Genomic DNA, 12,196 nt, shown 5'->3' on the forward strand with positions numbered 1-12,196 from the left:
TGCATGTTATTTGTTGCTTTTCTCTTGTTGCTTTTAATATTTTCTGTTTTTCATTTATGTCAGTTTGATTAATATGTGTCTCAGCGTGTTCCTGCTTGGGTTTATCCTGTATGGGACTGTTTGTGCTTCCTGGACTTGAGTGTTTCCTTTCCCAAGTTAGGGAAGTTTTCGGCTATTATCTCTGCAAATATTTTCTCAGACCCCTTTTCTCTTCTTCTGGGACCACTATAATGCAAATGTTGGTGCATTTAATGTTGTCCCAGGCTCTGAGACTGTCCTCATTTCTTTTCATTCTTCTTTCTTTATTCTCTTTCACAGCAGTAATTTCCACTAATCTGTCTTCCAGCTCACTTATTCGTTCTTCTGTCTCATTCTGTTATTGATTCCTTCTAGTGTATTTTTCGTTTCAGTTATTGTTCATCTCTGTTTTTTAAAGTTTCTAGCTCTTTATTAAACATTTCTTGTATCCTTTCACTATTGTGCCTCCATTCTTTTCCTGAGATCTTGTTACCTTTACTATCATTACTTGGAATTCTTTTTCAGGGTGATTGCCTATCTCCACTTCACTTAGTTGTTCTTCTGTGGTTTCATCTTGTTCCTTTGTCTGGAACATATTTCTGTGCCGTCTCATTTTGTCTAACTTTGTCTGTGGTCTCCGTTTCTCAGGCTGCAGGATTTTAATACTTGGTACTGGTACCTACCTGCTGGTGGGTGAGGTTGGTCTGAGTCTTGTGCAGGCTTCCTGGTGGGAGGGACTGGTGCCTGCCCACTGGTGAGTGGAGCTGGGTCTTGTCCCTCAGGTGGGCAGAGCCATGTCAAAGGGTGTTTATAGGCTATTGGCTCTGGATGACTTTAGGCAGCCCGTTTGCTGATGAGTGGGGCTGTGTTCCCACCCTATTGGTTGTTTGGCCTGAGGCATCCCAGCACTGGAGCCTGCAAGCTGTTGGGCAGGGCAGGGCCAGGTCTTGATGGCCAAATGGCAACCTCTGGGAGAGCTCACACCAATGAGTGTTGCCTGGGGCATCCACCACTAGTGTCGTTGTCCCCACAATGGGCCACAGCTGACCCCCACCTCCCCAGGAGATCCTCTAAGATCCACAGGTAGGTCTGGTCCAAGCTGTAATGGAGTTACTGCTTTGTCCTGGGCCCCAGTGCTTGTGAACATTTTGTGTGCTAAGAATGGAGTCCCTGTTTCCCCCAGTCCTGTGGAGCTCCTGTACTCAAGTCTAGCTGGCCATCAAAGCCAAATGCTCTGGGGGCTCCTCCTCCCAATGCCAGAACCCCAGGCTGGGGAGCCTGACGTGGGGCTCAGAACTTTCACTCATGTGGGAGAAACTCCACAGGTATGGGATTTGATTATATCACTAATGTGCCCCTCCTCCTGTCTTGTTGTGGCTTCTTCTTGGTCTTTGGGTGTAGAATATCTTGTTTGGTAGGTTCAAGTCTTTTTTGTTGATGGTTGTTCAGCAGTCAGTTGTGATTTTGGTGTTTTCGTGAGAGGAGGTGAGCTCAAGTCCTACTCTGCCATCTTGTCTCTCTCCTTCTGCCACCTTTTTGGCTTGAGTTTCAGAAGGATGATTCTGGTCTCATGCTCATGTGTGTGCTGTTGGTTCTGAAGTTCAGCCAAGGCTTGTCACAGAACAGTCAATGGCAACAGGGTTGTGGTTTAAATGGTCTTATGTATATTGCAGGGGGGAGGGGACTGAAAAGCTTAGTAGTATCAAGTTTCGAAAACCATTTTAAAATAAATGACAGTAACCTCTGGAGGGAGAAATGGGAGTTTTCACTTAGAGTTTGATTTACAAGATCATAGTAAGACTCAGGTTTGGGAACACAACAGGCTTGAAAGTTTTTCAGAGACCATGAGACTGTTGAATCAGCTCTGTTAGCGAAGCTCCTGGCCAAGACTTGACAGCAAACTGGTCCACGGGGTGCTCTGGGCATATCCACGACTCAGGTGAGTCTCCCTGTGAATGGTGGGAACTGTGCCAGGGACTAGCTGACTCTCGGGGCAGACCTTGAGATGTGGCTGCTCCAGAAACCACTAGAGCTGGACCCTGGTCACATTTAACCTCAGGCTGGAATGTTATACAGAAATGCACTGCATGCCAAGTAGCTAGAGATGATTTTATTGTTACACAGGGAATGCAAAAGATTTATTCTGCCCCCATGCCAGTCTTCCGTTTGGTGGATGCTGCTTCCACCTCCAGGCACTGCCTCTGTCTTGGGCTCCTGGCCTGTAGCAGCTCTGTGAGGGACTGATGTGTAGGGGTCCTTCTCCCATTTCGTAAGTGAAGCAGAGTGGTCTGAACTTGCCATGGTCACAGCTGGGGTGGGGTGGAATGGGATCCTGATCTTAACAGTTCCTTGTCTGGTTCCTGACTCCCAGGCTGCCTCTGAGTTACACCACCAGCTATACCACCTTACTAAGGTAGGGCAGGCATTGTGGGTTAGGGCTGGGCTTGGAGGTGGACAGACTCCACAAGGGGGATTTGAAAAGTTGAAGGCATTCACGTGGGAATCTGAAAGCTGATCATGGTAAAGGAGGCTTGGGACCAGGCCCCAGTTTCTTTATGCCCATGGGGACCTGGCTGACCTCACCTTCATGTTTTAAATTTCCTAAGTAAGTTCCATTAAGCCTTGGTTATTCCTGTTTCTGTGCAGCAAACTGAGGGTTACATATGATGAGCAGACCAGTAGGGCCCTGGCTCAAATGAACCGAGTTTCTGGGTACATTACTAAGAATTCTTTTAAAATACATGTCTGGAATTCCTTGTACGTCCAGAGAAAACTGCTGTCAGAGCACTTCTGTTAAGAAGTGCGGTAGCTCTGGGCAGGCTCAGTAGTGTTTGTAGTTATAAGTCCCCCAACCAGTTCCATCCTGACTAGCTAATCAGCTTCTTCCGTGTGTAAGTTCTGCTGATGGGACGTCTCCTGGAGAATGCTCGGCTGAAAGGAGAGTCTTCTGCCGTGGGGGAGAATACATCCACATCCTCATCTAGAAAAAGGCAGAAAGACTTAGCATACAGGAAGTAACTGAGAACAGAACAAAAGAAAATGGGCTTCAACTGCAGAGGGTTACACGTTAAGATGGACTTAAAACCAGCATTGCTTGTAGGTTCTCTCATCCCACAGACACGCTACCTATACTATTTCAAGGCCCTCTGCCCTTACCGTCAGCACGGAGCTGACAGCAACAAGTAATTGTGAAAACGCAGAATACCTGTGGCACTTCAGTTTGATACCATGCAGTTCTTTTTGTCTCAGATCTGTGGCGGTTTTGCATGATTTCTATCATGGTCTTGAGGAAAGAGAGCCACTGAAGAGCCCCACCTCCTGCACCCCGCTGCAGTTCTAGCAGAAGGAGGAAACCTCGCTAACCAGTGCAGCTAACAGGGTGAATCCCGTTCTTTCCAGGTGGGGTCGAGGGGAATCCTAGGGTCTGAAGGCTGATTATAATAGCCAGTCCGTTCTCAGACTGAAGGTATGGAAACACGGGTAACCCCCGAGGGGAAATGACTGGCTCTGCACACACCACCTACCACTCGTGCTGCTTTCCCCTCAGATCCCAGCGACCACAGACGAGCAGGACGTGATTGTGTGCCAGCTTCTGTCACTGTCTTCAAGAAGCTGAAGTAATTTGGTAGGATGTTGAGGGGTTTTTTGGTTCAAATACACATAAGTTCTAAAGTGGTATTTCTCTGGGAAGGGCACATGACACTGCAGGGATAAAACCATCCCAAACTGTGGCAGTCCCTACGACTCCTGCAAGATGCAAGTGCCTGAAAACCCCGAGCTAGCTTGGGATAGAGCTAACCAAAGGATAGACGATTGATCCTGGTAACATCTTTAGGACCTTCAACAAATTACCTCTGGTGTCTTTACACTGAGAGGAGGGTGCCTTCCCGTGGAACAGCAGCGGAGAGTGGGTCAGCGCCTGCAGACCGCTGGCAGAGAGGCAGCTCCGCACGGCACAGCCAGGAGGCGGGGTGGCACCTGCAGCAACGGCACGGTCAGCACAGCCCGCAGCCCTCACAAGGAAGCCCCAGCCATCCCAGTAGGCGTCTCTACAGTGCCTCCTGGCCAACACACCCGACAGAGCTGCACGGCAGCCAACTCACCTGAAACAAACACCTCGTCGCCTGCCATGGAGGGGAGCTGTCGCACACCCGTGCCTGGAGACCTGTCTTCACTCTTACTGACTTGGGAGTCTCCTCTCTGCTTGTCACAGACTCTTTTGGTTTGACACTCAGCCTCCTCCTTGGCAGAAAGGAGTCTCTTCCGAGATCCCAACCCAAACTGTCCCCAGGAGAAGGCTTCCTCAGCCTTAGGCTCACTGTCCCTGGGAGGTGACTGGTCTGGCAGCTGACACACCCCCTCGAGCTCAAAATCCCCCAAGATGGGGGTCTTGGTGATGCTGAGTTCAAGCCCTCGCTCCTTCCCCTCCGGCTCCAGCAGCGACACGCCCCCAGGAAGGTCTGTACCGACCTCGCTCCTCCCAGCAGAGGAGCTGAGGCTGCAGTCCACTGCCCTCTTCCGGCGGGGCCAGTCTTTAATTGTGTCAGGAGTTGTCTTCCCGCTGTGCTTGGGGGATGGTGTCCAAGGAACCCCGATTTCTGTCTGAAAGGGAGAGGGGGTACTAGAGGGGCAGCGGGTGGGGGTACAGGACTGGCAGATATAGGTCTGTCCCCCGCTCTTGCCGGGGGTGCCGTGCGAGGGGCGAAGGCAGGGGGGCGACAGGTAGGTGGCTTCGGGTTTGCCTGAGGACTTGCTGGCCCTGGGCACACTGAGACCAGGGAGGCAGCTCTCCTCTCCCAGAGAGCTCTCCTCCCTTCGCAGGGGCTCGGCTTCTGACAGACAGCTGGGGTCTATCTTTTTAATTCGAAGCTTGGGAAGGCCAGAAGCTTGCATCTCCAGCTCAACCTCATAGGTCTGTGGGCTGGCAGAGGCTCTGGAGGGCCAGGCTGATGCCTGCAGATTCTCTAGTTGGGCGGCAGCCTGGCGCTGCTTCCTGTCTGCGGTGCAGCGCAGGTCGTAGCAGGGTGTCAGGGGAGAGCTGGGCCCAGAGGAAGGAGAAGAGGGAGGAATCCCGGGGTTACACAGAGACGGCTTCTCATAAGTACCCATCCTTGACCCCTCACCTTCTTCCACTGGTGAAACGTTGCTTTTTAAGTTATCACTGCTATGGTGCTCAGCAGCTTCATCCAGGAGAGTGAGATACTCCGAGTCTCTTGCAATAAGCAAAGGAGAGGATGTATGCCAGTGACTCCCAAAGCTAGTCCCAGGGTAACTATGTCTTTCAGGAGGAGATGGAGGAGAGAGGGTCTCTTCCTTCTGGTTCTTTCTAGCATCTGTGATGGCAGCTGGGTTATCAGTTGTGGCAACTCTCAGAACAGCAGAGCTGTTAGGCTGGCCCTCCTGGAAGTTTCTTTCTGTTTTAGAAGTCTTTTTATGCCTTTTCCCAATTTTAGAAGGGGGTGGAGGCGGTAGGAGGTCAGATCTAGCTATCTGTGAGGCTTTGTGGGAAGTCGAGGGAGCAGGACAGGAGGGAGATGTGGCTACACTGGGTGATTTCTGGGCCTCCTGCCAATCCAGTTCTCCAGAGGGAGGAGATTCTATAGAAAAATTCCCAAATGGAGTCTTCTCGGAAATACCACATGAAGGAGAGGGAACAGGTTTCTTTGGAGAAGTCAGAGCTGTGTTCCCTGGTTTCTCTGGGGTTCCGACAGCATCATTCCATGGCTGCACCAGCTTCTCTGCCTGAGATGCTCCGGAGCCACGGAGGAGTTGGCGTTTCTGACTTGGAGGTGTGCCCACGAAGGCAGCTCGTCTTCGGACCCCCGAGGCTGCTGCCCTCAGAGAGATTCGAGGAGAGTACTTGCTGGGAGTCAGACACTCACTTCTGGTCTGGGCAGTTGACGAAACCAGGGCTGCCGGACAGGAGGTGCTTTCTGGACTGGAATTCACCAAACGTGGCCAAGCAGAATTCTGCAAAAATCTAGGTGGCTGGCCACCTTGTCTTTGGGGAGTTCTCAGTATTTTTTCAAGAGGAGAGTGACCTTCTGCCAGGGAGTGTCCTTTCTGAGGAGTGGCTTTTCGTCGAGATGGCGAATGCCAGCCGTGTGAGGAGTCTTTTAAGAACTCCTTAAAAATGACCTGTTTGGCAGGGGTCATTTCTGCAGGGGATTTTTGCAGCCTTTCAGGAGTGCGCAACGGAGTTCGTGGCGTATGAGGGAACTTTCTTGGTGTAGCTTTAGAAAAGACTGGAGATTTCCAGCAATTCTTCTCAGGAGTCTGTAAAGAAAAATGCTTATTTCAGTGCTTGAACATCATAACCCATATTCTCTGAAGAGTGTTTTAATAATGTCTAAGATGATTAAAAAGTCAAATTTGGAAGATTTATATAGTCAGCCAAAGGAATGATCTTAAGTTGGATTTCGTATAGTGACACGTTTCCACTTCCAAAACATGACCCAGATTTTACATGTCCACTTTTTCTAGCACCAAGCGCTGTATCCAATCTTAGTTTCTTCTCCTAAGACAAATAAATAGTTTTAATAATTTGCATACTACAGCCAAAACATGCTTTGCCTCTAACTCTAACTCTGTCACTCCACTACTCACAGCTATCTTCTTCAATGAGACAACTATTTCTGATCTTTGCCTAAAGTAACCTTTCGGAGCCACATCACCTGCTGTTGATCTGCATTCAACATGTGCTTTTAAGTACCTGCTATGTGCTAGGCAATGTGTGTGCGGGAGGAGGCCCGGGGGGATGAGGTGGAACATGGAATATATGGATATATAAGGCACAGCCTCAAAGATAACATCTCAGAAAGGAAACTCTCCAGCAAAAAACTTCCCTTCTTTCTTGCAAAAATGCAGTTAAATACTCCAACAGGTAAGGAGGTCCAACACCTATTGTTTAATCTTACCTGATCATCTCAAGGGAGTCCTGGTCTAGTTGGCATTTCATGTGGGATACAGACAGATATATAGTATGGCCAATGCAATGACAGGGGCACGCATGGAACAATGTGGGAGCACCGAGACGGTTGGCTATCTAACCCAGCAAAGGGGAGAAAGAGGGAACAGGAATAGCGAGTCAGGTCTTAAAAGAATGGGTGTGAGCAAGTGAAGACAAAAGGTGGGAAAGTGGGGGAGAGGGAACTTCAGGCATAGAAAACAGTGTAAGCAAAGGCACAAAAGCAAAAAACAGCAGTTGTGTGCATCTGAGGCTGCTGGAAAGGTGGAGTGTGAAGCAGAGATGGCTGAGCAGGGATCAGATCATGGAGGTCCTTGCCTGTCCACGGAGGAGAATGAACATGGTCCTATAGATCTGTGGTTTTCAAACCCTTCCCCACAGTTCCCTCCATATCCTCCTCCATCCTAAGCAGTTTTTGGGTTTCCAAACAAAGATTATTATCTTTGAACACAGGGTTCCATTTTAGGAAAACTTAGAAAACCCTGCTTTAACAGATGAAGAGTCTATAGAGCTTCAAGCAAAGTGATGTGGTCAGAGGAGCGTCCACTGGGGTCACAAAGGTCCCTCTGACCTCTGGGGACAGGATGAATTTGAGAGAGAAGAGGCTACTGAAGTGTTCCAGGCAGAACTGAACTAGGGCAGGAACTGCAGGGATGGAGAAGAGGGAATGAGTATGAGATAGTTTGTCAGTAAAATGGGCAGGACTAATTGAGTAGCCAGGCCTGAGGAGAGGGGGAAGTCCAGGATGACTCCCAGGTTTCTAACATGGGTGACTGGATCGAGTGGGCAATCTAACAGAAACAGATGAATGCTACTGCACATTTCAGAAGGATATATACGTAGTGTCCAATATAAATGGAAGATGAAGCCAAGAGAGTAGGGCGAGATCTTTCTATCTCCTCCCTGCCACCTTGGCCTCAGCCCAACTGCTACCTAAGTCCCCATACACCCAATAATCGTTCATTCAAGTCAACCCCAACCACCTCAAATCTCTGTTATTATCTTCTCTTCCCTACTGGACTCAGTGGTTTTCCTTGTCCACGACTACATGCTCCCCAAACTATACTATCTGAAACATCATCGTAATTTTATACCTGATAAGCTATAGGTATTTCAGAATCCAATGTGTTTCCTGAAGGCCTTTTAATTCGAGCTGAACCCTTCTCAGAGGGACTGATCATCTCAGACACTGCCCCAAAAAGAAGCCTCTTGGGAGACCGAATACTTTGGATTGGAGAATTTTCTCTTTGGTCTGCAAGTCAAAAACAGTTACAATATTTCATCCTTTCTCAACTCCTGCACCCCCCACCCGCCTCCCGCACCAAATACCCATAAAACAGCCAGTCCATATGAGAAAGATGATAATTCTTTTAGAGCAAATAGGGGCAGATCCCACCTAATTATGACAGCAGTCCAATAATTGCTGCCTTCTTGAATTTTAACACTGCATATCAAGCCCAGTCCCTGTGTTAGGAGATGTAGGCAACTGAAATAATTTAATTTGCAAAGACAAATATAAAAAGACATATCTGATAATCCAAGCTAATAATGATAAAAGAATGAAGGACAAACAGCACCTGCCACCTGGAGATGCCTTTCTGTAGGATCTGAACATATGGTAGAAATTACAGGTAATTTCCTCTTGAATGAATGAATTACCCACGAGGATAATGTGGACAGCCAGCCATAGGAATCTAAACGGATGACTCTGATAACGGTGGCCATGGATTGTTCATCTGGTCATCACTCTGAACCTCAAATATTTATACCTATTCTATTTCTCCAACGTCAAACTTCATTCTTTTCCCAACAACACTTCCCACCAAATCTGCATGGACCTCTGAAGACAGGTAGGCAAGCACTGTTACCTGACTTGACTTGCTGGAATGAGTGAACTCGTTGTATACTTCGAGACTTTGGTTGAGACACAGAGTAGAAGGAACCAGAATTTTTCCTGCTGAATGCCAACTGCTTGATTCGAGGACTTCGTCTCAAACTTACTTCTACAAGAACTAATCACAGTTAGTTCTGACAAGAAGAAATGCAAGCTTGACGCTTCCCCACATATTAAATGGGTAAGATTTATGTAACACCACGTACAAGATGGAAAATTGACAAGCTGTTGACTTTGAGATCTCTGAAGTGAGACAAAGCTAAGAGGGATATGATACGTGGCCCCAACAAAGTACCAAAAAAACCCAAAAAACCCCCACAAAAACCAAAAAAACCCTGACCCCCCCCACTATAATCTGCAGAAATTTCATAACCTGCCACCTTTAAGAATGATGTAGAGTGAAAAAAGGTTTGTATAGTGTGAGTTGTTAAAAAGTTTAAAAATGAGTTTTCATATTTATGTTACACATATTTGTATAGAAACAACACCTGTAAGAGTATTATTAAAGCTAAATGTTAATAGTTATTTCTTTTCTTTCTCTTTTTTAAAACATATTTATTGGAGTATAATTGCTTTACTATGCTGTGTTAGTTTCTGCTGTATAACAAAGTGAATCAGCTATATGTGTACATATATCCCCATATCTCCTCCCTCAACAGACTTATTTCTAATTTGTGGGATTACCAAGTGATAACTAAATTCTTGGCTTCTCTGTGTTTTCTAATTTTTCTACAATAAACATAAACTACTTGATTTAAAGAAGTTAGTTTTTGGAAACCCCTCCTTCATCATGTATACTTTTTATTTTTGCGGTACGCAGGCCTCTCACTGTTGTGGCCTCTCCCGTTGCGAGCACAGGCTCTGGACGCACAGGCTCAGCGACCATGGCTCACAGGCCTAGCCGCTCTGTGGCACATGGGATCTTCCCAGACCGGGGCACGAACCCGTGTTCCCTGCATCGGCAGGCGGACTCTCAACCACTGCACCACCAGGGAAGCCCCATCATCATGTATACTTTAAAAATAAGCCACAGGGGACTTCCCTGGTAGTCCAGTAGGTAAGACTCCACGCTCCTAATGCAGGGGGACTCAAGTTCAATCCCTGGTCGGGGAACTAGACCCCGCACGCATGCTGCAACTAAGGGTCCGCATGCCACAAGTAAAAGATCCTGCATGCTGCAACTAAGACCCAGTGCAGCCAAAATAAACAAACAAATAAATATATATATATATTTTAAAAAAGCCACAGCACTTTATATTAACGTAGTAGTTTAGCTTTCACCCTGAATCCCATTTCTCTTGTGTAACAATATTTCTTCTCCAGAAACTCTCAGTACATTCTATGTAAAAGACCATTCACCGGTAAATATGTACTGATATACGTTGTGGGCCCAGAGCTGTCATAATGTCTGTAAAGTATCTTAGGCTATGCCGAGCGATAATACCAGTATAGAATAGCTTTCACAGAAAGTAGAGGAAACACAAAAACTGAGAACCCTAAAAAAAAAACAAAAGGAGGTAATACCATCATCTCCTTTTTCCGGGGACTCTTCAACAACGTCAATTTCAGGACCAGGATCAGAGGACCTTGAGGAACAGCAAGTACAAGGATTATTCAACACCACTCATAAATGACGCATGTCAAAGAGCTACAGGTTCACACCTCACAAGGTAACAAAGACCACAAGTGGTCTTTGGCAAGCACTCTCACACATTACTGTCAAGAATGAAATGGTAAGAATATTTTTTTTTGGAAAGCAGTTTGACAACATAAAGTTAAAAATATGTATACCTTCTGACCCACAAATTTCACTTCTTACAATTTACCCTGTACATAAACATGCACAAGTGTGTAAAATCCACACACAAATAATGTCCAAATGGAGCCTTGACAAGGAGGAGTAGATGCACTTCTCCCCATTCTCCCTGTTATGTACAGCTAAGAACCCTGGATATTACATATAAAGGAAGCATAAGACTCTCAAAGGTGGAGAGAAGAGGCTTGGGACTTTAGGACCTGAGAAGAGACAGGGCAGCGAGCCCCCGGAGCTCCTGGATTGGGCGCCCGACAACCTGACAACCCCGATACACCAAGAGGTGCAGATGAAAACTGCCCTAAGGATAGCTAGCTCTCTTAGCCAAAGAACCAGGAAAGAGGCAGCCAAGCAAGACAGAAACTTTCAGACCAGAACTGCCCTACTCCAAGTGCCATGGCAAGCTGTGGTCCCACCACAGGCCAAGTTGGGATCCCAGACTTCCAGCCTTGCCTGGCAGTGAGACTCCCTCCTTCCCCAGGTCAACACATGAATAGATTTTTAAATCAGGCAGTATGCATTCAAATGGAATACTACTCAGCAATAAAATGGAACTACTGATATATGCAACATGGATAAATCTCAATAATTATGCCAAGTGAAAGAGGCGAGACACAAAGAGTGCATTCTGTATGGATTTCCAGCCCCCGTAAAATCTACAGAATGCTCTTTGGTTATAAGCAACACAGTTGAGACTAGAATCACAAAGGTCATGAGAAGGTAAACATGGCCCATAAGATTAGGAGGGCTGTGCAGGTGTATGAAGAAGATAGACAAGGATGTCATTTACCTGCCCTTGATCTGTCTATGAAGCAGCCTTCTGGAGATTTGCTTATGTACTGGAGTCTCGGCCACACTCTTGGTTAGCAGCTTGCGATAACCTAAAATGTAAAAAGGATAAATTTCACATAATCTTATCAAGAAGGAAGAGCAAGGCAAAGGGAACAGTTTGAACTTAAATATGGTCTAATGTTTAGCCGGAGTGGCTCTTAATGGTCTTTTGGACCAAGGTCTAACCATAAGACTCAATTTAACATGATATAACAATTTATCAACACTATTGGAGTTTAATAATAAATAAGCCAATGTAAAATATAAAATTTTAAGATAATATTCCTGAAAAAGTGAAAAGTTCTCATTTATTTGGGCTAACACATCTGTGCACCTACTTGGTGGTTCTTGTATTTATGATTAAATGAAATAAAGCATGTGAAAATGCTGATGTGTCATACAATAAGATATTTAATATAACGATAAATCTAACTTATGCTCTGGCATAAGTTTTCTCAATAGAGTAGGTATGCAAGCTACTCATGGGAGGACTGGTTTTAAGGGAGATAAAAATGACTAGAAAGAAGAGTGATGTCAACAGGAATGTGGAGTAAGGACCTCTTAAAAAAACTCTCCTCCATTAAAGGAACGAGAACACTGGCAAAAGTTCAAAATCAATTTTTCCAGAACTCTGGCAATTAACCAGTTTGGAACAATCCAGGGAGTATTTATT

General features: G+C 46.3%; 1 protein-coding gene across 1 annotated transcript in view; it reads right to left on the bottom strand.

Moving 5' to 3' along the window:
* Positions 1-2,885: 2,885 nt before the first annotated feature.
* Positions 2,886-12,196, bottom strand: part of TICRR (TOPBP1 interacting checkpoint and replication regulator) — a 50,196-nt gene continuing 40,885 nt past the window's right edge. The window contains exons 16-22 of the mRNA XM_030878646.2: positions 11,483-11,573; positions 10,404-10,465; positions 8,854-8,988; positions 8,080-8,237; positions 4,122-6,294; positions 3,871-3,996; positions 2,886-2,998 (exon numbers count right to left, since the gene is read on the bottom strand). Coding sequence (XP_030734506.2) covers positions 2,886-2,998; positions 3,871-3,996; positions 4,122-6,294; positions 8,080-8,237; positions 8,854-8,988; positions 10,404-10,465; positions 11,483-11,573 — 2,858 coding nt within the window. The remainder of the gene's footprint in view (positions 2,999-3,870; positions 3,997-4,121; positions 6,295-8,079; positions 8,238-8,853; positions 8,989-10,403; positions 10,466-11,482; positions 11,574-12,196) is intronic.

This window comes from Globicephala melas, chromosome 2 (genome assembly GCF_963455315.2).
Source record: "Globicephala melas chromosome 2, mGloMel1.2, whole genome shotgun sequence".
Lineage (NCBI taxonomy): Eukaryota > Metazoa > Chordata > Mammalia > Artiodactyla > Delphinidae > Globicephala > Globicephala melas.